The 25,984-nt window shown below is 40.1% G+C and overlaps 1 protein-coding gene across 5 annotated transcripts in view; it reads right to left on the reverse strand.

Moving 5' to 3' along the window:
• The window catches only part of LOC118684776 (SAM and SH3 domain-containing protein 1-like), a 535,928-nt gene that overhangs the window by 60,190 nt on the left and 449,754 nt on the right, over window positions 1-25,984 (reverse strand). For all 5 annotated transcript variants that reach the window (XM_036379885.2, XM_036379884.2, XM_036379888.2 and 2 more), the window contains exons 3-4: window positions 1,563-1,613; window positions 1,392-1,441 (exon numbers count right to left, since the gene is read on the reverse strand). In XM_036379885.2, the coding sequence (XP_036235778.1) occupies window positions 1,392-1,441; window positions 1,563-1,613 (101 nt within the window). The remainder of the gene's footprint in view (window positions 1-1,391; window positions 1,442-1,562; window positions 1,614-25,984) is intronic.

Raw genomic sequence — 25,984 nt, forward strand, 5'->3', positions numbered from 1 at the left:
GGGATTATGATATTTACCCATGGGTAAAGTGCTTTGAGGCTGAGAAAGAAGTTGTATGATTATAGGCTAACCTTGCAGGTTTACTTCCCAGATTACAGCTCCCATCTACTTGGCACTTCTGGTTTCATTTTAATGTTGGACAGCCACGTAATCCTTCAAAGATTTTTTCCATATATGAGTATTGGAAGCACAAATTATTAAACCCTAAGACTTCTAGGCCTTCTCTTTTACCAGCATGCAATATGGGGACAGTGATGGTACCCAAGCTAATTCACCTGATCTGTCTCAGGCTGCTTTGAAAATGAGCATCTACCTCAAGCAAACCATCTCTGCTTTTCTCTCTGAGTGATGAAGCAAGAGAAGGCACCTCTAAAAGGCAATATATCATGTTCTAAACCTTTAGCATGAATCAGCTTCCAGACAAGCCCAAAGGAAGCCCCTAAGCAGTTGTTCACTACCATACAACTGACTTCTATATGGTCAGTGCCCAGCAAAGTCCCATACACCACATCCACCAAAGATTGCTCTGGGACTGACAGTCCTTCTACTGAACTAGCAAAAGCAAGAAACCTTCCTATTACTGCCCAGTGATGAATCACTAGAGGTTATTCAAATGTGGCACTGTAAAATAGTACAAAAGCACGTCCCATCACAAATGGATTCCATGTAGTCCCTCTGAACTTGTCCAGCTGGCACTACCCCATGGAAGTGCAGGGAATTGGATACAGAGTGTCAGTTGTCTTCATGCACCACTGCACGTTAACCTCAGCAGCAGGGATCCAAGATCTTGGGATCAAAGGAAGGAGGCACAGAAAACAAGCACACACATTGCAGCAGGAGGTGACAGTAAACAGAAACCCTCTCAGTGCTCGCAGAGAGGTTTTCATTCAGGACGCTAAAACTGAAGCTCCTTTTAACTTGGTTTTAAGTACTTTATGCCCTTGGCACTTTCTTCAAAAGCACAGTTACAAACTCAGGAGTGCACAGGAAAAGGAACACGATGGAAGTCTGTAACTCTCCCTTCCCTTCACCTATCTTTTTTTGGCTGCATTTAGGTATAGTCAAAGAAAGTAATTTTTAAAGCAGGCATAATTTGCAGAGAATATGAAATCACTGATGTTCCTCAGAAATGACTAACAGTCATCTTGGTGTATGCACACCCCAAGTGCTCACAGAAAAGAGAAACAATAACTCTCCCTTGAGATAAAAACCCAAAACATTGGAAGGCCAAAAGTAAGGAAGAGAAGGAGCAGGGTTCCAAAACAGGTTTCATTCACGGTGCCTGGATCTGAAATCTAGTAAGTACAATCTAAAATTAATTTACTCCAAGGAGAAAGAAAACGTACAAAATTCCCCCTCCCTCCTTTCTCACTTCCTGTGCCTTCACTTACTTTCTTTCAGTGTCAGGTGTTGATGCAGTGCTGCTGAGACCAAGTGATTCCTGCAAGAGAAGACATGCAGCACTGAGAGCAGACACTAGAGAAGCTTTTACCCAATTTATGCAGAATATGAAATCAAAGAATAAACAAAAAAAAGTTGATGATCAAAATCTAAGTGCTTACCTCAATCTGGGATCGCAGCTGTAGAGATGTGGGGCTGGTATCAGGTTTCTCCTAAAATACAACAAATATCAACTTAATGAAATATCCAAACACCAGAAAGAAGAAATATGAAGGGGAGAAAAAGGGAAAAGACAGTAATAGAACCAATAACTATTTCAAAACAGTTCATATAGGAAACATTAGCTACTCTAGAAAGAGCTGCTTTCAGGCTAAATTCTGAAATAATCCAGTAAAACAGCTAATTTCATACTTATCACTGCAGAATACCGAAAGTAAAGCTGCCAGACAGAAGTCATTCAAAACAAAATAGAAAGAGGATGTTTTATTTTCACTAGATCACCACCACAATTTTTTAGATAAGTTCAAGTGCAATTTCCAAGAAATTACCTTCAGGAAAAATTTGGCATTAGGAGAAAATTCTCTGAGGAAAAAATATGGAGGATGCAGATACCTTTCATCAAGACCAGCTTCTCACACAGAAACATGTCAACAGTATGGAGTTCAAACCACTTTTCTACAAACACCTAGGATACAACCATGTACTCCAATGAGAACTCCAAAGAACTCAATTATCCAGGCTCCCTTTGCAGTTGATGGGGAGACACAGAAACTCCTACAGAACAACTTGCCTGACAGGTTTCAGCTACCTCAAGTTAGATGAGGGAGTCCCACTGGTGGTATCTAATTGAAGACTGCAAGCCAGCTGCTTAAAAGGCACACACTATTAACATGTCTAGCTGAATTAGTGGGAAAATTCCAGTTAGAATGGAGGAAGATAATACAGTCATCAGTACTGAGAACTACACTTTGTTGGTTGATCTTCAGGTGAAATCATGGGGTAAACTACTTATTCCTACTTTATTCTCAGCCAGGCCTTAGCCCTTGTGAAGTTATTGCAAAGTGAATTCCATAACTTACTGAAATCACAGCTGGCTAAGCAGTGGTGTACACGCTTCAAGAAAATTAAAAAATGACATGGATTTCTTTCTCAGTGCTGAAGGGCTTCTTGTTCATGCATTCGTCAGCCTACATGTAAAACTCTTATCTCTGTGAAATTGTACTTCCTATTCCCATTGTTTACACAAAGGTGACAAAACATTCTTGGGATTTAATTAAAAAAAAAGAAAATCAGACACAATTTTCTGGAAATGCAGCCTTTTAATGCTAAACAGGAACTTACTACTGACTGCCATGAGGTGGTGTTGGACTAACCCACTCAGGAAGTCTGCAAGATCTGGAGTAGAAAGGAGCCTGTTCTGCCATCACACAATGGAGTCAGCTCGCAGTGCTGGCTACAGGAGCCAGGGAGAGCACAGGATGGCCCATGGCCATGTCCTTGCTCATGTGCAAGGCTGACACCGGGTCACTGCCCTGCTGGGGCATTTTGCCTGACCATGCATTGTCCGCACATCTGCTTTTGCTGATTGTGTAGCACAAAAAGGGAAATTAAGTCCTTGAGTGAAAGTGGACATGAAAGGGTGATCATGTTCACTTACTGACAGATCCAACAGGACTCCTGTAGTCAAGCAGAAGCTGGACCAAGGCCAGGGGAATTCCAGAGATGTTCACAGATAAGAGAAATTAAAATAGCTACTTGGCACCAGGCATCCCTCTCTTTCTCCCTTAGTTCTGTAAAAAGGAACCTGACTAAGTTTTGTACCTGGAAAAGGCTGCAGACACATGGCTGAGAATCTTCCTCAGACACTCTCCAAGCCCTGCCTAGTTCTTGCAAGGAAGGAGAAAGAAGAGAACCACTATAAAAACACTTGCCATTCAGGAGCACCTCATCTGTCCATAAACTGCTGCACGAGGAGAAAAGGAACATTTTATCAATTTTATGTTACAGTTTCAGTATGCCAAGTCAGGAGAACCCACCATGACCCCAACAAGGCCTTTAGATCCCAAGTTCCCGATGATTTATCTGCTGTCTTAAGAAGCTGCTTTGCTTCAAGTGTTTTGTTTTTTTATTTTTTAAATATAATAGTTTTGTGTAAATTTGTGTAACTGCTTGAGCAGTTGCTCATGAAGCCTGAGACTACAATTACATGAAAAGTTCCTACTCAGCTGAACAGTCAGCTGCATCCCATGTAACTAAATCCTAAAAAACCTGACTGTATTTACTTTCTTTTTCTCATTTGCTGTCAAGCTCACCCTGTTCGAACAGGACCTGTTTTATAGGAACAAGATGACTGTGGAGGGCAGAAGCAAGGACAACTTTCCTCTCCCTCCTCCAGAGCACAACTTCGCAATGCTGGAATGCAAAACACCTGATGGTCCTACACTGTTATGATTAATATTCCTACCTGCCTTTCCAGCAGAATGGTATTTTTTTCTATTGCTATTTACACAAGAAACAAAAGGAAAATACTTGGGGAAATATTACTCTCAACTAAACTTCTGACTTAGATATGTATCAGAGATCATAGAACTTTCATCAGCCTAGAGCAATTGTATTTGTTTTGGTTAAAATCCATAAAACCCCACATTAAACCACACTTTAAAATCCACAGGTTGTGTTGACTTTAACGCATCAGGACCAGGACCCTTTTTTACCAAAGGCTAATTGTAGAAGGTTGAGCAAATGTTGTACTGTTGGCATGTTCTCTAGCATGTGATACCATCTTTTCAGAAAATATTTTTAAAGGTTAGTTCCATTGAAGTACATCTTTCATCCCTCTGAGCCAAAACTTAAAAATGAAACCAAGGATAGCCTGGGCTTATAGAAACAGGGGCTGCAGTAAGAGACATCCCCAGCCCGCATCCACAGAGACATCCACAGCTCTTGTCTAGACAAAGCAGGCAACAGAGCAATAGGCATCTTCTCTGTGAGCAGCCTTGCTGCCCCAGATAACTACCCTCTACATGTGCCCATAAAGCTTGTCTGAGGTGTACCAGAAAATTCACATCACCTACATGCTACACAGTGCTCTGAAGAAACCCAATGATCTGAGAAAGTATCTGATCAAGTGCACATTCCTTAAGCTACACTATTAAATCCAATGTTTCCCAAATGTGACTGATTTACTTGCATGGCTTTTGGATTTAAGGGGCCCTAGGCAGGGCACCTATCCTGTACCCAGAAACTGTTGGTGCATATTGAACTTCTCCAATACACTATTAAAAGCAGCAACTAAGATCTGAAGATTCTGGAGAAACTGAGATGTCCATAAATTGTATCCAATCCCCAGGGAACACATTACATGGAAAGCAAACAGTGGCTTAGCACCACCTTGTCCAGCTCCCCTGCAGGTCCAAGGTCAGCACAGCAAAGAATCTCAAATACTGATAATAATACCGATAATAAACCCAGGAGGAAGTTTTAAAAATCAGTAATGCTAATATCCTGTAGAAGAAGCCCACTGAATTTGAAGTAGGGATTCCTCTATCAAGTCACCTACACCTGACCTAAAACAATCTCAGCTTGCAGAGGAATTTTGTTCTCCCACCTTTTGTTCTCCCATCTTTTCTTCTCCCATTTCTTAGCAAATCCTAATAGGAGTCCTATTTCCTTCCTTTTGCCTCCTTCATCCAAAGCCACTATCATCCAGAGGATGGGTGCAGGACAAGGTCCTGAGGTTCTGGCAGAAGCTCTGATCCAGCAGCTGGAGGAGGGGATGGATGTCAGGCGTTGCGCTGCTCAGGAACTGCCTGGGATCACCAACCCTTCCACACGGTGGATGCCACAAAGAGTGACTGCAGAGCGACACGGGTAACCTTGGGAGCTCTGGTGCAGAAGTGCAAGTTGGAGAAATGCTTTTTACAAATCTCTTGTTTTAGAAGAAAATGTAGTAGTAAGCTTAACAAGCAGGATTTGTAGCTTACGCTTCAAACCTTTAGTTGTTTGCCTTAGGGACCAAGAAAGAAGCTTCCTTTGCAGGTAGCTCTTTCTGCCTACTTTGTGAATGAATTTATGTGATCATTTGCATACATTTTCTTCTCAAATTACTGGAGGTTTCTAAATATTGTGATTATGGTTTTATATACTACTTTCCTCGTAAAAATCTTCAAAACAGTTTTGCAACCATTTATGAGCTAAGTCTGAAAAAAGCAACTGTGAAGAAAGTACAAAGCACAAAATACATGGGAAAGAAGCTGAAAAACCATTTCCTGACTGGAATGGCAGGTTTTGAATTCATGAGGGACTCTTCCTTCCATGACAACTTCAGTTCACTTGTTCTGTATAGCCTATCTGAAGGCATTGCTGTTCTGCTCCTGAAATACACAAACATAGCAGACAAGAGCACCTAAAAGGAAACTTAGTTATCCAGGGTATGGCACATTCTAGGGGGAATGTGCATATTTTAATTACTTAAATATTAAGCTCCATCTATGCTCCACACCACACGGACTTAGTTTAGGAAATTGTATTCATTGAATTAATCCTTTCTAATTAAAAATTCATGAACCTCTTCACAATTTCTGCCACAGGAGCTGTATCCATTTGAATCATAAATTTAAGCACTCCTCTGCAGATCCCAAGACAGGATTAATCTCACTGTGCAGACAGAAAGTGTTCAAAGTGAGACTCAGATGAGTGCTGGGAAAATACAGTGACATAATCAGTAAAAAGGAGATGACTAAAAAGCTTACAGCTGTATAAATAATTTTATACAATTTTAAACTATTTCAGCAGGTGTAAATAAGATATATAGAGCAGAAAACTTCTGTTAGAGAATTCTGCCAATCTTTCCCCAAATGTTTTCTCTCTTGGCTCTGAACGTGCATTGCATGTTCTAGTCTAGCTTCTAAAATGATTAAATGAAGATGTATCTGAAAGACAGCAGAGCACTGAAGGCTTGTAAGAGTTTCATTTGTTCTGAAAGCAATAATTCTGCCTGGAGTCCTCCACCACACTGTATTTCAAACTCTGTAGAGGTGCTGGGGAAGAAGCAGGGAAGCCCCTGTAAAGAGACAGTGCAGGTATGCAGCTATGTAATGGAAATTGCCTACGAGGCACTAGATATGAGCCACAAGTCAGAATAAAGAAAAAAATAAGACCTATTCCTGTGTCAACCACCTCAGGAAGTGTTTGAGGGAACTAACAATTCAGTGAGTTTCCAGTGGTACAGATTAGTTAAAGTCTCATTTTGAGTTTCAAACCACAACCTCTGGCCCATCCCCTTAGCTGTTTCAGCGAAGAAAGAAGATTTTTCTGCACCATTGCTCTTGCACATTAGAGCCTGAGCTGACCCATGCTAAATGATAACATCCTGCAGCAGCAGCAAAACTCTGGATCAAGGAAATGATTTAAACAGAGGAGATGGTTAAAAAAAAAAAAAAATTCAAACAATAAATACTTCTAAGCACAAAACAAAAGTCCAAGTGTCTCAATGCCTCATAGAAAAGTGCAGACATAAGGTAAACACTTAGCTTAACTACTGATGAAATGCAGCTTCAGAGAGAACACACTGATAGAGTACTCACATGTCTGCTTTTAGTATTGGAGAGGGAAGAAATATCCTGCCTCTCAGCTTGATGTAAACACCAAAATCTATTGAACCTAACACATCCCAGGGCAAACATCGGACCCTCTCTCTCCCATTTGCCAACAATGAAAGCAGAAGGATTTTTTTCACCCATTTCAAGTACTCCGCATTTTACACTAAGGCTGGGAGCCACAGGGCCGAAAAACATTTCACGATGATTTTGAAAAACATAATTCATTAGCAATTATAGAGAAACTGCAGCTTTTGTAAAGCCATCTAACAATAAAAAGTGAGGTAGTGCTAAGATATAAATTCACTTGTAACAAACAGAAGCAGAGTCCAGAAAAATTATGGCATGAACACAAAAAAACCTCGATAGAAATGGACTTCAGAGAAAGGAAAAGTCGATATAGGAACACAGCATTCTGCAGCAGAGAAATCAAATATCTTCTGATCAATTTTCCAAACACGATGAAGCAAGGCCAGAACTATGGCAGCTATCTTTGTGCTAAAACCATATTAATATAAAAGCCAATATGTGATCGAGACACAGCAGGCCTTTGATTGATGCTTTTTACACTTGTTACTCAAATGGTACAATACTCAAGTGTTCTTGTTGCTGGCAGGAACTGCCTCTGTACTAGAGCTCTTGCTGGCATAAAAAGATGAGTAAGACCTGCCAGCTCTGCCTAAAACTCCTTACATTAGTCAGCACTGATTTTTATTGTACAGGTAAGGCCAAAAAGAACTTCTGTGAAATCATGTTGGAAAACAGTGAAAGACATGGGTTTCCAGGGAGGACTTTAAGATAGAGTGGTTTTGGCATCAGGAAGAGTTGTAATGTTTCAGTGGAATGAAAAAATCCTAAACAAACCACATGAAGAATGGTTTAATGTGAAGCCAGAGGACTCAGGATTTAACACAGACAAGGGAGGCATGAGGTAAAGCCCAACTGGATACTGCCCAAATGGGGCCCTTCTTGTTCAAGAGCTGACAATGGGCTTGGGGAAGAGCCACCACTTCCCCCAGTGAGAGCATTTTGTCCTGTGGGAAAAGCACAACAAAAAGAAGAGAGAAAATAAATGAATAAACAAACAAGCAAATAACAGTTTGCTACAGTTTGGTACTTTGGGGTAGGAACAGTCTGGTCAGATTCCTTGCCCAGGTGTTGGTCCTCTGGTGAGGACAGTGTGCTGTACCTTGGCCCCAATTACCCCCTGAACCAATACCCACAACTAATGAGGAAAGCAGCACCTCTGTGAGCCACACATCCCTATCACCACCACCCTGCAGCCTGCTCTCTGTAGCTGTGGGGCTAGGAATTTTGAGTGGTTTTGAAGTGAAGCACGCACTGATAAGATGAGAAAACAAGCATGAGGAGCTCCTTGCCATGAAAGCCATGGCTGAATATGGCAAACCTCTTTCTGAATACTAATGGTCCTGATTTGTTTTTCTGTGCTCTTCAAGTTTAGGCCACCTATTCTTAAGGGCCAATGATGTTCTCCATTTCTCTAAATAACACTTTTCAGATCTTACCAATTCTTCATTTTCATGTACCCAAAGCTGTACTATACTTCTATTAAGATTATTTGCCATTTTCTCAATTTCTCTTCAGTGTTTCCATGAACAACAAAAAGTGTATTTTCTTTTTGAAAAGTGGAAAGAAAAAGGAAAGCTCAGACTTAGACCAATGCTTCCAGGAAAACTTCTACAGCCATGCTATAAATCCTTTCAGACACATCATGGAAACAGAGGTCCACTGTCATTTGTATTGATACTATACTTGTGTACCTACATGCCAATAGCCATGTCTCAAACACATGGAATTTCAGATGATCTATACTGCAAATGAATGGAAGCTTTTGTGATGGATTAATTAATATGCTCAAGGCTTAGGGATTCTTGTAAAACAGGTTGTTACCATAATACTAATGACTTTTTGCAAGTATACCCCCATTCACATTAGGACTATGATAGCTAACATTTAAAAATCATATATTGCTTTTACTTTACGTTTTACCAAAAAATAATTTACCAAGAAGATCAGAAACTAAGTCAACTTTGAGTTACTTAAAAACCCCGGTAAAATTGAGGAAGAGGTAAATCAAGAGAAAGCACTGATCATTAGGAGACCTACAAACATTTTTCTACCACAGATGCATGGAGTATCAGCAATGAAGCCCCTCATATCAGGGGAAAAAATGCCAACATTTTGCATTAATTTCATTCTGGGAAAGCAGTGATTTGCTTTACTTTGTTAAAAAGACAGATTTTTAAAAAATCATAAAGGTTATGTAGTGGAAAACAAACTATATTTTAGTTTTAAACTTCCCCATACTTTTTTTTCTTCTCTAATTTATGACAAACTGATACGCTGGAAGGCATTTTGTGTCAGGAACTTCCATCATACAGTCACTGCAACGTGCAGCAGAATTAGACAGTTCTCCCCCTTTTTTTTTTACTTGACGCCTCACATTGCTGAGATTCGAACCCAAACCCAAGCACACATGAAAAAGATTCTACTCTTTTTGCTAGGTTGTGTAGCTGTAGAAGGCAAACCCAAAATTCAGAACTCAACAGCACTGTGGGCAGTGGAAGAAATCTGGCACAGCACCTTTTTTCCACAACTGCTGCTCTTTGGACTGCCTGTGGCTGTTATCAGGTTGTGCACTGCAGAACTCCTAACCTCCTCTTCCTTCATAATCCTCTAGAAAAACCTGCACCTATATCCATGTTTCCACTTTTTAAAAGTCCATTTATATAGATGTGCATATACCTACTTCGTGGATTTTTGGGTTTTTTTAACATGAAATTGATTCTTTCAGAGCATGACTGAAGCTTTTATTTAATTAAAGAAAAGCAATTTAAGACTTTCCCCACACCCAGCACAGAATTTCTGGAAGTTTTTGTGTTATTGTTCAGGAAGTGGGTTTAAATTTGAACTTTTTAGAGAAATTAAAGAATCCAGTAAAAAACAAAACAAAAAAAACCCCAAAACCACAAACAACACAAAAAGCCCCTAAGATCACAGAAAAAAAATCCCAAACCAACCCCACTAGGAAAAAGAGGCAACAGAACAACATAACAGAGCTGTGCTGAGTCAGGACCTGAGCCACATTATCCCTGACAAGCAGTCTTATCACGAGGCTGTGCCCACATGCACATTTACTAATTTTCTCATCTTTCCATGAAGAAATTCAAACAGCCTACTGTTGCATCTTTTTGTGCAAAAATAATAACATTGAAATTATAAACATTTGGGCAAAATAGATTCCTGCTTTCCAGCTGACAGTAACACTGTACCTCTATTTTCCTCTTTCAGAGGTTAAAAACATCAACAGCTGCTAGCTCAAAAAAGCAGACATCCTGAACTCAGATCTTTGCTGGCAGTAAGCCTTGCAGCCCAAGCTCTCAAGCCATCCATTCTTTAAGGTTGAGACTGGGTAGGCCCTTTCTGCTGATTGGCACTATCACTTTAATTTTTTTAGTTCAGTTCAGTTCCCCCTCAGTAATTTCTATGCTCATTATTTCATCAGAGGACCACAGTTGAAAAGCTGTAACAACGTGACATATTCTGCATCTTTCAGGACTTAAAAACATGCAGGGCTGGTGGGTTCTGACCCCCATTTCAGCCACTTTGACAATGAAAACAGCAGGAATACAAATGAGAAAAGGTTTTGAAAAAAAATATTTCTATCAGACAAACTGTGTGAGCATGTTGGGAACTAACTCTGATGACATTTCTTTATCACAATAAACTTGTTTTGAAGAAACAGTTTATTTCAGGATTCTTTTTAAGAATGCACTTGAAGCAGGAAAGAAACTGGTCATACTGGGAAAAGTTTTATATTAGATACACATTTTTAAAATCTTAGTTTTACAACCATTTTAAAAAGCAGAATAAATGTACAACTTGAAATCAAACTGGTTCTGTTTAGTAGGTTGATATTTGAAACTGAACACCTGAAAATTATGACTAATTCTTTAGAGCTGGGCACAGCACTTCTTCCTCTCAACCTGCATAAACACACTCCAGGAATGTGAGTGGGTGAGGGGAGGGAGACAAAGGTTGATAGCTGGATGCTAACTTCAAAGTCTCCTACAAAGTGAGAGGAGAAACTAATTTCTTGAACAAAAGAACTGAAAACAAATTAATCATATTAATGCAAAAAAAGGACTAGACCACAAATTGCTAGTCTGTACTTACTCATTCTTCCTGCTATAAAAACCACCTCCGATAAAAGAACTTTTAAATTAGCTGCTCTCTCTTTACCTTTGAAATTGAAGCCTGTGCTTTGGGCCAGAACCTTACTTAAATCTTTATCACTGGTCATTAAATCTTCATCACATGATCATTATTACAAAACTAAATTTCAAATAAACTCCGATGCTCTAAGTCATCATGGAAGATTACTCCCATCCGAGGGAAAAATTATTATTGAATACCATTAGACGATCTGGCACAATTTGGTTATTTACAAGGAAGATTTGCAACATCCCTAATTGAGAAAATTAAGAAGTAATTATTGTCTTCTACACATTCATGATAAAAATTTTTATCTACACAACTATTGATGGAAATATTCTCTGTTTTCTGTTTACATTTAAAGTAAGACTGGGATAGAAATTCATGTGCCACAGATGTAGGAGTTAACAGGAACAGCCCCAACTGGAGGTGCAGCAAATAGGAACCTTGCTCTATGGGATTACTGCTGCATGCTTTGCTTTGAAGGGTTATGGTGCCACAGTGACATCTGACAGCTCCAATACTAGTCAGCACAACTGCTGGAAAGGGGTTAAATTAAAGGCTTCAGTCAGCCATTACCAGCTCCTGCTGCTGGGCCAGGCTCCAGCCCAGCTGCAGAGCTCCAGCCAGTTTTTGAAAAGCTCAGCTGTTCTGCTGAAAATGCACAAGTGGGATCCTGCCACATGACCAACAATTGGGGTAGAAGGTGGGGTTTCCTCTGGCACAGAGGTCAAACAGAAGAAAAGTGCTTAACACAAATTTCAGGGATTCTTAAACCTAAAGGGTAACAAATCTGAATTCTGAGGCTCCATCAAGCAGTTGTAAAATGCTCCTTTCTTTGTTCAAAGCAGGGGGAGCAGAGATTTTCCCCAGAAGAGGACAGTGGAGGCCCGAACCCTCCCCCTGGGGCCACAGCAGCCTCCCAGTAAGACCTGCTCATGCAATCCCTGGGCCTGACTGCTGCTCCTTCCAAGCCCAGGGACATTGCCCCACTTTCAAGCTAGCACAGGGTGGCGATGCACAATTTTTCTTTGCCTTGTTGGGTTGTTATGCAACATAGAATTATCCCATCACAGACTGAGTGAGGATCCTTTCCCACCTTTCCCAACAAAAGGCCAGTTGCTGAATGACGAACAAACTTAGTACCAAGAATGTCTGCAGAGAAAAAATGACAGGTGCTGCTTACAGAGAAAGCATTTGAACCTCAGCAAACGTCCATCCTTCAGTCAGTACAGATAACTTGGGCCAGAGGAATCTGCAAAGAAAGCTGCAACCACTGTTCCAAGCAAATCATCTGCAATCATTATCTACAATTATTCACTGGAGAATTAAGAGTACTGCAGCAAAGCCTTAAAAATTATTCTCTCGCGTAACATTTTTTCCTTGCTTATTCCTGAAATTGCTCCTGAAGCAGCAACTACAACAGACTTCTTCCCAAGTTCCACTTGAAACAGGTCTTTTTCTCCACCACACTTTGGGTCACACTTGACTTCAAGAGGGATGCACAGAACTAGCCTTGCAGAAGCAAATGAAGCACAAGTGCAGGGCAGCCTTGCACTCCAAGAGTCACCCACAGTTTTTCAGTGACACAGTATGTACAAGTAGCGCTTGCACTTCATTCCAGCAAAGCCTGTACAGCTTTGCACTCCCTCATGCACCTTCTTTTTCCACTAATGGCCATGTTTTACTTAAACATGTTAAAGGAGGGCTGCAATCACAGGTAATCAAATTATGGTATTAAAAAGGCCAGCATGCTTTGGATTTTTATAACTTGTCTTTCAAACACACATGAAGCAAAGCAGAGGCCTCAGCAATTAACAACTGCTTTTGTTCAGAGGTCCATTCAAAACCCTGCCCCTTTGCCATTAGCACTAAACAGTGAACTTATGCAGGCAATCTAGCAGCACAAGAGTTGGCCAAAAGTTACAGCAATGTCCTGATGAAGCAGGCAAAGCCAGGACATTAAGGGAGTAATGCCTTACCTGTACTGCTTCCCATTTTCTTCACCATCCCACTGAAGAGGAGTGAATAAGTGGCTGTGTGGGGCCTAATTTCCAGCTTGGGTTAAGCCACAACAGTCCTTCTTGGTGCCCAGCATGGGTCTTGCAGGGTTCAAGATAACAACAGGTTTGACTGCAATGTGCTAGATTGGATGTATAGCTGTAATTGCTGATTAGCTATTAATTGGCAGGTGCTTGTCAGGAGCCTTGCTTGCCTGACTGTACATGAGAGTCCAGGGCTCATTAGTGGCTGGTTTTTGCTCTCCCTGCTGCTGTGCTGCTTTATCAGCTGGCTCTGCTGTGCCTGGGAGCGCTGCGATAACAGCAGCAGCAGCAGCAGCGATGTGCCGGGCTGGCAGTGCCCAGGGACTCGCTGTGTGTCTGTCCTGCTGGCCTGGGCTGGCTGGGACTGTGCTGGGAGCTGCACTCCAAGGGACCCATGGGTGGCTCCACGTGGGAAGCGCTGGATCTGTGTCAGTCAGGACAACCTGGAAGTGGCTGTGGCAATGCAGCAGCAGGAACCTCTGAAGGGATGGAGGCCCAGGGATAAGGCTGTGCTGCAGCAGGTGGATACTAGCACATCAGTGCCTGTGGATAAGTCCATGCTGGAGCACCTGAAAGTGTTTGGCCATGGATAATCCCACATGAGAGCAGGTACTCCCCTGGAAGGACTGCAGCCATGGGTAAAGCCATGACAGAGCAGGTTTATTCCTGGAGGGGCTGTGGCTGTGGGTAAGGCCACACTGGAGCAGGTGGCCTGTGGACAGGCCCATGCCACAGCAGCGATACCCCCGAAGTGACCATGGCTCAGAGATAAAGGCTCTGCCTGGATCAGGCACAGCCATATGGGACTGCAGTCTGTGGATAAACCCTAGGCAGGCTGAGAGCAAGAGAATGTTCAATGTTATGGTCTGGCTCAAAGGGACAAGGGGCAGAGATTTTAATGATATAGGTTTAAATCACTGTACCCCACAATTTGGGTTGCATGTCAGAGGAATGGCTACAGCAGGACCACACAACACTGGAGGACAAGTTTTACAAAAAGCAGTTTCAAGGGTAGCAGCAAACCAATTTGAACTGGCTTTGGTGCCCAAAAATTCCACACACCACACCACCTCTCCTGTCCTCGAAAACTCAGAGGACATTTATGGATATTTACAGGCATAGTCCATAGGCTAGGGAAAATAATATCTATGTTTTGTATCAAGGGATTAGAAGGGGGTGGCAAATAATGAGCATGTGTTGGATAGTGTGGTACCCGAGAATGACGTAAATGGTAATGAATGAAGAGTGGAGAATGTGCTGGTTTCGGCTGGGATAGAGTTAATTTTCCTCACAGTGGCTAGTATAGGGCTCTGTTTTGGATTTGTGCTGGAGACAGTGTTGATAATTCAGGAACATTTTTGCTATTGCTGAGGTGTGCTTACACAGAGTTAAGGCCTTTTCCTGCCTCTCACCAGCAAACAGACTGGGATGCACAAGAAACTGGAATGGGACATATGGCATCATGTTCAACATACACAGCTGGGGGAAGGAGGAGGAAGAGGGCGGGGACACTAGGAGTGACGGCATTTGTCTTCCCAAGTCACTGTTACGGATGATGGAGCCCTGCTCTCCTGGCTGAACACCTGCCCGTGGGAAGGAGTGAAAGAATTCCTTGTTTGGCCTTGTTTGTGTGCACAGCTTATGCTTTACCTATTAAACTGTCTTTATCTCAACCCATGAATCTTTTCACTTTTACTCCTCTGATTGGCTCCCCCATCTAACCAGGGCAGGGGAGTGAGTGAGTGGCTGTGCTCAGTTGCCAACTGGGTTTAAAGCACAACACATTGAAGGGCAGCAAGAGCAAGCAAGCTCCACGTTAAGCCCAGTTAATTTAAGGTCAATATAAAGGCCAAGTGTTACTGTCATGCTACAGAAACCTGGGACTTCATCATGACTCCTACTTCATGTAACTAAGTTTTTGCAATAATCTTCTGTGTGCATTGAACAGACACAGACAAAAAACCAACCCATTAAAAACCAGAAAGAAAAATTAAATAATATGGGCAATGACATAACAAAGCACAAGACTAGAAGTGACCAAAAAATGTTGACAGCTGGGGAATTTGTAGTAAGAGAAAGACCAAAGCAGACTGTACACTGTAATCCTCAAGGTAAGCAGTGTCGAGACTGACTTCATCCTGGCGATGGACAAAATACCTGGAATAAAACATGATCAACAAAACCATAACCAGCTGCACAAAACCCACAAAGACAAAGGCAGCACCAAAGGTACAAAAGAAAAATAAAACTCACAAACAACTAGTAAATGAGACCCACAAGTCCAGAAACCTCGGTGCCTCTCAACATTGCAGTACCACTGTGAGCAACAATTTGCGATTTCAATCTAAACCAAATGGCGGTCAAAGCTTTAGACTGGGGAAAAGCTACTGAAGACAAACCACTTCAGTTAATAATTTGCTGCTAAGCACTTTCAGTTCTGCTTTGTCACTGCTGCAATCCCAGGGAGCCAAGCGCACTGCGAGCTGCCTGCCTGCAACAAGCCAAGGCTTTGCTGCGGGAAGGGAGCGTGCTCAGTCCTGTCTCCTCTTCCCTCCAGCAAATGTAAATTACGAATGCAAAGCTACACGAACAAATCACCAAACACCCTGTCTTTGCCAACGTCTTTGTGTAACCAGTATGACTCAGTTTGCTGGTAGGCATTCCAACTAAATTAATTTACCATGGTATGGAAAACCTGAGAGAAGTAAAACTTAAGCTGTACAAACACCTGCAAGAGTTTCTAAATGCCTGGGCTTTTGCAGCCAAGACCTGCTTGTTTGGGCAGGTGCTGCCACAGTTATCAGAGTATACATGATACAAATTCCTCTGCTCAACTGTCTTCAGAAGGGAAAGCAGCCCAGACTTCTTGGAAACAAATCTGCTCTAATCAGGACAGCAAAAAAATGTCTTGACCAAAAGCTTCTTTTTTTTTTCTTTTTTTTTTCCCTTTCCTCTTCATACCTTAGGGGGTTTTCTTCCAGGTTATAGCCCTAACAGGGTTTCATTACAACATCTTGAGGCACTATTAGTGCATAAATTCCTTTGTAAGTTTTTATTGTTTCAGATCCAGTTCTAACACACCTCTTATTCAAGGTTATGTGCAGTCTGTGAATAAATGCATGCCAATGGATACAGAATTGAGTTGTCAATTACAAACGGTTTTGTTAAAAAACAAGTGAAATAAAAATAGTACATCAGTAAATGTAGCTGAAACTACAGAACAATATCCCATATGCTACACTAGACTTTCACATAGACCAACAAGTCCCTCTAATTGAATAGGAATTAGATTAAATATATTGCAACGTGCTCAGCATGCTACTCACTTCTATAAAGAAACTATAGGTTTATGCAGTTCCACTGACTTTCAAAGCAGAAAGAGACACACTGAAGTCCAGCAGCATCAATTTTGATTCCCTGTCTCACCTGCACTTCATTTCACTTACTCTATGATAATTCTTACATGTATATATATACATACATATATATATACACACATACATATATATATATATACATACATATATATGTATATATATAATATTTCAGAGAAATTGAGGGGTTAGGACAAAGTATTTAAGCACATGCCTGGCAACAGTACTGGTGTGTTTAAACCTCTGCATGTTTTTGCATGCTTTACTACATTAAGTCCTGAACACACAGGACAGTACTAGCAGTAAGACAAGTTAGTAGATAATACAGATACCTTAATTTTTCATTGCACAGGACAGCAGCTCCTGTAGAAACTGCAGCTTTTATTTCATAGTGCATAAGCTATCAACTTGGATAACAATTATCCAAGCCTTTAGAGGACATATCTTTCTGAATTCAGAAAAGGAGTAAATCACTTGCTGTCCCAGCATATCCAGAGGCCGCTCTTTATCAGTGCATCATATCACAGAAGGAAAGAAGACAAGAGGGTGGAAACTGGTCAGTGCTAAGAAAGAATGGGGGCTGCAGCAATGATAGAGAGATTACCTGAAGCCTGTTTCATAATTCAACATTCCTTATAAATTAATGGAAAACCTAACACCCAGGTATACCACTTATGCATTGAAATTCCACACGGGCTCCTATGACTGCAAAAGTGGATTCAACAGAATTCCTTAGATATCAAAAATCTACTGGTACTCTGCACCTTTGAGAACAAACTCCAAGTCTTAATGATGTTGTAAGGTCGAAATCTGAATAATTGCTGATTTGAAGCAATGCTTCATTCTAGTGTTTCCCTGTCCCTCAAAAGTACTCAATTCTAGCTTCTTGAAAATAATCCATGGTGAAAATATATACTATAACAGAGCCTGTTTTCATATCATTTATATGATACCACATATAGCTTACTATGACTTGAAAAAAGGCCAAAACTTAAATAAGGTGACAGAATTGATTTACCACGATCTTTATCTTTAAACTTTTTAAACAGTAACCAATTTGCCTCCCAGCTCTCAGCTTGAGTCAGACACTGTTAATTACACAAACTCAATTATTAGCCTTTGCTATTAACACTTCTGTTTCCTTACACCTTTGCTATCCCTTCAGATCTAATTAAGCACCAACTCTTTACAGCACAGTACTTCCCACTGAATGGATTCTCACAACTCCTCTGCATTGGCCCTCCCTTGACAAGGCCTTGAAACGCCTACAAGGATTCAAAATGCTACTGCCGCTGTTTAGGTATTAAAATGTGAGGTTATTTCAGTAGATCCCAGTCCCTTTGCTGGCTATGCAAGACATCTACTGTAAAAAGTGTTCTTCATGGTCTCTGCCTGTTTGCCACTAAATTAATCTGTTTTCTTTGCACGTCCTTGGCTTCTCTAGCACTGGCAAACACTTGTCTTTTACACCATTCCTTTCTATCACTTCAAGTCTCAGTGGTAGAGGACAAAAAGACATTTTGAAGTTTACTGCAAAAAAGAAATGTACTAGATGATCAGAATGAAAAAATTAACGAACTATTTGCTTTACTATCTTGAAAATTGGTTTCTTAGTAGCTCTAAATATGATTTTAATTGTTATTTTCAACAAAATTAAAAGTAATGAAACTTTTGGCTAGCACTCTGTGTAAAATAGGATGAGTTACAGAAAGACCACTGCAGTTTTAGGGGCTGGCATGCAAAGCTAATTTGAGCCCATTTATCTTTCCAACTGTTTCTCCCATCTCTCCAATTCCAGGTACACTACAAAGTGATAAATTTTGATGTCCTCCACACTATGAAAAGAGAAAGTAAAAGTCTTCAGAGAGAAAAAATTTTCCCCTGAAGTTTTCTTCTGCATATTTTGCACTTTGCATTGCCTCAAGGTAAATATTTGCCTTTTAAAGCTGTTTTACTATGCACTGTCCTTGTCTCTGTAGAACCTGCTCCCAAGGGATTTTTTCCACAGCTACACATGTAAGAGACAGGATTTATGTGGTGACCATGAAACACACATTGCACTGCTATTCCCAGGAAGAGAAAAACTAATCCCAAACCTACTCAGTCTTAAGACTATACCTGCCACCAGGACAGCCACTGGGCTCACATCTGTCATACTGCTTTGAATCCTCTCATTGGTACTGCTGAGGAGCACATCAGCACCTAGGCAGTAAAAACTGGTCTAAGTATGGTGTGATGGCCAGAAGAGAACAAGGCACAAAGCCCAAACAGACAGGAGATGGCTTCAGGAGATGGTGTTCCTTGAGAGGAAACAGCTGGAGACAAAATCAGCAGCAAGTGCAGTGCTGATGCATCCAAATTAAACTCCACATTATTCAGACTGCTGTGGTCTTCCAATGGACAGCAAGGCTTTCCTACTTCTTGCCATAAACTAGCTCAGAGCAGTGCTGACTGACTCAGAGTTCATCCAGCAAACCCATAAAGAAAGAGTCCTCTCTGCTATTTTTATATGCTCTGGCTGCAAACGATCTGAATGAGGCCCTCCAGGATTTAGGAGCCTGAATGACCCAGACTATGACATCACAGAAAGTAAAACACAGCTCTTACTTGTGCCTGTTCTACCTTGAATTGCCAAAAAACATTTGCAACATGCTTCCTACAGTGCCCAAAGAAAAGAATGAGAATAATTTGTTAAAAGATAAAAAAGGGTCCTCTTGGGGTATGAACCCAAGTGAAAAACCCAAACCCACCATAAACACAGCACCGAAACTACAGTGTTTTACCTCTCACTTTCTGCGAATGGCACTGCCAAAACATCAAGAAGGACATCTAGATAATAAAAATATTCAGTGCTCTTCTAGTTCTGCTACTGGCTTTCTGTATTATTTCAGGAAGTTACTTAAATCCTTTGTGTCTCAATATATTTGCCTGAAAACAAGAATTCTTACCTACTGTATTTCACAGCTTTGTCAAAGCTGCCAACACATTCAGAAAAGACATATGGAGGTGTAAGTAACTGGAGTCACAGCTTACATCTCCTTCCCTTGGTGTCCTGCATTTGCAGCAGAGGAGAGGACTCTGCTGCAGCAACCCCCTCCTTACCAAAACCAGCCTTGAAAGCCACTGGTGAGGTGATTACTGAGTAAGTAACCACAAAACTCTCTGTGACTGTCTCCCACTCAGTACCACACAAACCTCTCTCCATAATTCTTAGAGGGATGCATACTTGGTGTTTCTACCTGTGTATTTTCATTAGACTAGATTTTAATTAGACCTGGTGACTAAAGGCAGGGGTAGCTATCCCTAGTGGTCTGAGAAAGCAGAAAGAGCCAACACAGACAGAAAGGAGCTATTTTGCAACTAGTCTTTATGAAAGCAAAGTTGGCAAAAGGCCCAAGAAACAGATAAAGTCATGTTGAGTAGGTTAAATAGTTCACCCTGCCTCATGCAATTGCATGGCTACTCTCAGGTCCTTGATTTTTACAGTAAAACCATTTTGAAACCTAAATGGGAGAAAACAAGAGTACAACTGGTTTCTAAATAACATTCTAAAGTCCCTGAACACTAATTTTTCTCAATTTGCCCTGCTTTATTAAAAGAGTGTTTGCCAAACTGAGATAACATCTCTTACTGTTATAATTTTTAATCAGTGCAGCAATTCATGATTTACTCTTTCTCAGCTCTGGATGTGATTCTGGATCCACACTCACAAGCAGCCCTGTAGACTTCATGGACTGCGACAATACTTCAAACACACAAAAACCTCAACTGAATTATCTAACTTAATTTTCATCCTTAAGCTTCCTGTGTTTTTAAAAAAAATATTTAGTAATTGTGCTCTGAAAGCAGACTTTGAGGAGAATGTGTCAGCAGTTAGCACTGTGCCCCTAATTAAACCAATATATTTATGGCCTCCATAAATTCCCTCTGCAGCTATAATATAATGCTTCTATATGTCAATTTCCTGGTATACACAAATGTTTTCAAATTATCAGCACTGCCTTGCTGACTGTTTAAGATAAGGCCCTCATCTAGCCATGCAAAGGAGACCTAGGCTCTGTCACACATTAATGAGAAAAGGGAACCATTCACAGAGAGTTTTCTGCTCCTTCAGAAAAATCTCTGCTGACTGCATAAAAATGTTGCCTTTTGTATATTAATTAAAGCGGCAGCATCATGAATATACATTTCTTTTCCTTCTTCTGCCTTAGCATCTCTTAAACAGCATATCCTTAATTTTTGCTGCAACTCCTTCAAATGCTAATTTAGGTTCCTTTGGTTAAGTGAAGTGCTGCTTTCTGCACTTCAGAGTGCAGAAAACACATATAATGAATGTCCTGAAATTTTCATCATGTTTGGAAAATGAACATTGCTACAATTCAACATTTGCAGGCTTAGTTTATTTTCTTGCAATTCTGAGAAAATTTGTCTTGGCAAATGAAAATCCAGGAGTGGTCAACAGCAAACTGTCAAGAAAATGGGGAAACCAAAAGCAGCAGAACATCCTGTATGGCAAACACCAGGGACACCTGGTTGCTGTGTCATTCTTCAGTGTCACTGAAGAAACATCATTTGTCATTTGTCAAATCCAGTCAATTCCACTGTTTCATACCCAATCAAGGAAATGATCTTTATCACTTGATGCTACATCAAAGCCTAATACTTCCAGCAAATTACTTAACATTTGAACACCTCTGTAAAACTATCTGTAAAATGGATATTTTAGCATTCAATGCACAGATGCAAATCATATGTAACAATCTGTCTGCCTACAGAGCAACACCACAACACCAAGACAAAACTATAAAGCCTGTCCTCTTCAGAGCATAAACCACTACCTCAAAATGTGTTTTCAGAAAGAGATGTCGTGATGACGAAGGACAGAAGCTATCTTACATGATATGTCCTTACACTTCTAAAATGATTTTTACAGACAAATCAAATGAGCAGAGCAGAAATCTGCCTTCCTGCATGGTTTTAAACTTTTGATGGAGAACAGTATTTTCCAGAGGAAAGGAACGGGGGCGTTGCTGGGGAAATATGAAACTAATTTCAGCAGGAGTCTGTGAATAGGGTATTCTTTCATATTAATGAAAACCAGATCATAAAATAGTCTGTGAGCTAAGAAACTGGCAGACAATATATTAAATATACAAAACCACACATAATATAAATTTATATGTATTTATGTGTACAAATAATTACATAAAACTATATTAAAAAACAATAGCGTTTTCCCCATCATAAGATATGCTCAAGATATTGTTTTTTAACAATAAAAAATAAGTCAGGACTCTAAAATGCAGTTCCACAGAACAACAGAATGTCTGGCAAGGGAAAACAAGCTACACAAATAATTTTGTATCACAAAGCTATTGCATAATGTAAATCTGTGCAATATAGTTTGTCATTTGATTTCAAAGTCATCAGGCACAGGAAGAATGCAACTTTGTTTAGTTTACAAACATTTCAGGAAAATTTCAAAGCATATACAAAACACGAGGTATTATTATTATTACATAAAATTGAGAATAAAATAAACCACTTCATTTTTTCAGGTCAATTATTTTGAAAGGAAGGTTGGATAACAGTTGTCTTATAACCTGAGTTGACTTCCTAATTTTCAAGCAATAAATAAGGCCTTCAGGGTTCAAGATCAAATGATCAGTTACTAAATTTATGGAAGGTTCTATTACAAAAATCAATAAATAGTGACTAAAGAAGGCATTATGAATAAAACAACTTCATAATACTGGTAACTCCACTTGAGAGGATGGCAAAATTTTCTACATAGCAAGTACATGCCTAATCAATCCATGTGATATAATTTGCATCGAACAAACTATTTAGCATTTTGCACGTGACCTCTGTGATGAGACAGGTTGAGTTATCTTCCAGTTTTGAGCCAGGTCACATGTAAATACAGGGTGGTCTCTGGACCCTCCACTCTCACAGACTGTCCCTTTCCTGCAAATATCCACAGTGGGATATGCTTTTCAGAAGGAGCTGAAAAAAACCACCTCCATCAGTGAAGATGTAATGGGACTGGGCAATTAAAAATTCATTCTTGTCAAAGCTAGTGAAATTTATATGAATATATAGCTATTGGTTCACACATAATTAGATCAATAAATATATGCTTGATCTCTGGGTGAAAGATTAAATGAGAAAGGTGCAAAGAAGAGACTGTTGCCTGCTTCTGTTACTGAGACGCACAGGGCTGGAAGGTACTGACAGTACCCATTAGAGAGACAAAGGTTGTTTTCCTTTAAGGCTCCATCCTAAAGAAATGAACATGTCAATCCATCACTACTTCTAGGGAAATAACTGAAAAAGCAGGTTATTCTGGCCTAATGTTTGGGAATCAGATGCTGTGTAATATTGAAAACTGGAAGGTACTGCATTTAAACGAGAACTGCCCAGACAAAGACATTCAGGGTGAGGAACATCTGGGGAGCTAAGAGGTTTGCTAAAAAGGATGCAGGGATTACAGTGAATCATAAGGTAAGCACAAGGCTTCATGCCACGTTGTTGTGTGAAGAACCACCATTGTATTACAGATATTATGAATGCTAAAATAGTTTGCCTAGGGAGACAGTGGAATTAACATGCTGGGACAGTTTAAAGACAGGTCTGATCAACATCTGTTAAGCATGATAAGGAAAGCTGAATCTATCTTGGGGCAAAGGAGGCATCAGGTGATTTCTCAAAATTATACAAGAAAGCCAAGGTAAAAACCATGAAATATAACAGTACTTAAAACAAAACAGGTTCAGTAACACATCTTCAACCACAACAAAAAAAATTCAGATATTGTTGTATCTGTGTTTCACTTCTGGTTTACACATTTCACACATAACTACAGAGAGAATTTCCACTCCTCCTTTTGCAATAACTGGAAATTTTATCCCAGAGCAGGTGCTGCAAACTTAATCTGGTGTAGCTGAGATGCAGACTGCTTATAGTGATGTCTAATCCACAGCTGTAAGCAGAGAAGTTAAATAAACAGCTTCGCTTTTCGTTTATTCTGTGTTTCAAGGGACATTTTATATGTGCACTACCCTCAACTCACTAGTCTCCAAGGGATTGAATTTGCATAGGTTTCTGATCTTTGCTATTCTTTCTATTGCTATTCTGCAGAAGTAGCATAGCTGGTAGCACAAAATCACTGCTCTCTAAGAGGTAACAACATCCAAGCCAGGCAGACAATGCCGGAAAGAATAAGGACTATAGAAGGATGGGAAAAAAGTAGGGTGTAGGAGGTGCTCAAGGAAAATAAAATGACACATGTGGGACAAAGTGAATGGAGAAAGGGGTGCTGTGAGGACTTTTACTCCAAGAAAATCTTGTGAAGCTTTGAAAAGATGCATGGGTAGAGTAAAATGAGGAAGGCAGGGGGGCACAGGCTGAGCTACTAAGGAGTGGGATGCAAGGGGAAGATGACAGCGACTAGTAATGAGAACAGCCTAGAGAACAAATGTGGTGTCATGGAAGGAGAGTCAGTAGAGAAGAAACAGAGGGTCCTCCATAACTTCATGTCTCCTGTAACAAGGCAGTACAGAGGCAATATCTGAGCTCTCACTGAGGGATAAATGTGATTAATCTAGAACAATGTGCCACTTCCTCAGGTATTTTATCATCTATCTGCTCTGGGATAGAGGCTGACAAATCCAGCACTGGTGATCAAAGCCTTTCATCTGCCACTTAGCTGCCCTGACACAGCAGTGGAAATAAAAGTCTTATACTCAAACACAGAGATAAATAATCCACAACATTCCCCATTTGGAAAATACCTTGCCACTCAACATAACTGCATCTGTGTTGATCTGAAGCTGCTGGTAAGACAAAGGGTACAAAGACTGATATGCTTGCGTTTCAAGAAATGTCTTGCTTTTGCATAAGCGCTTTCTGCAGGCTTATAAATTCTTGCTCAAAAGAACTTCCAATGTTCTGAAGGTAATAAGAAACAGGTCTGACTTCTGTAAGCCTTGCTCACCTGTCCAGTCCTGACATGAGCAACAGCAAGTAAGACCAGGACAAGCAGTGTGTTTAGTGCCAAATAAAGTTAATTTTCTTAGTATGATGCATAAGATGATTTTTTGTACACTCTTACTATAGATACTGAACTCTACCAAAGCCAGAGACATGGATCAATAGATTCCTTAAAAATTCTAATAGGCTACTCTTAATAAAAGGAGCTATTAAAATTACATTAAATACTCATGGGTTGTACTTGTTCACAAGTAGTCTTCATTTCGTTTTCATTCCACTGTTCAGACAGCTTAAAGAGCAAATAATTTAAGACACCCTTTTAGATTTCCAAATCTTCTTTGGTGTTTCTGTTTGGTGTGAACTGAAAAAAATGTGCCATTTCCCTCCAGTTAAAAAGGTGAGACAAAACACAGCTTATTTTGTATCATTCCATTTTGGGTGGGTTTGGACTATGAATAATCTATGTGCTACAGGGTCAGCATTTCTGTGTTATAAATGCTACATTACATCATGTATTACCATGATAGGATATGCATTTATATGGAAAAGGAAACAGATAAACACTGCCACCAAATTTTTTAGGATTACTCATTGACAAAATATCTATCCCTGGAAGTAAATGAAAGTTGCTAACTTTCAAGGTGTTTCTGAGATAAGAGATCAATTACAAAGAATCGCATTAGCAGTAGGAACTAGAATGACACTGTCTAATGTATAAGATTAAATTCAGATTTTTTTTCTTAATATGGAAATTGTAAGGCCTCAGTTTGTGGCAAACTTGTGATCTCATACAGAAAATATTCCTGTTTTCAAGACTGCTAGAGGGTGACAAGGACTGTGGTCATAAAATGATAAAGGGGAATAGGTGTAACAAAAATACAAGAAGACATGTCCCAGAGATCATGAAAAAGATGCAAGATCACTAGCTTTTTAAGAGTCCCTAAGTTTACAGGTAGAGATTTGAAAACTGCTGTGATAATCTCTAAAGAAAGCTTTCATACTTGAAGAGTTGCTACTGTGCAACCAAAAATAGCCTTTCAAAGGAATAATCTCACAGTATGTCAATGATAATGAATTATAAAACATTCTTCAGTGCTAGGAGGACCTCAAGATTCAACAGAGAAGAGTTAAAAAAGCCATTTATGTGAAAAGCTGAATGGAAACAACAGGTAATCTGCTATAAACCCAATGGTTATGTCTTGCCTTAACTATACCTCTTTTATTGTCAACAAAGGCCACTATAGAATAATGCTTGTTTTAGAAATCTAAATAGTTCCAATCAGAAGAATCTCAATCGATCACTAAGAAGAGAAAATCAATTGTGTTCCTACTATTTAGG

Source organism: Molothrus ater, chromosome 3, assembly GCF_012460135.2.
Source record: "Molothrus ater isolate BHLD 08-10-18 breed brown headed cowbird chromosome 3, BPBGC_Mater_1.1, whole genome shotgun sequence".
Classification (NCBI taxonomy): Eukaryota; Metazoa; Chordata; class Aves; order Passeriformes; family Icteridae; genus Molothrus; species Molothrus ater.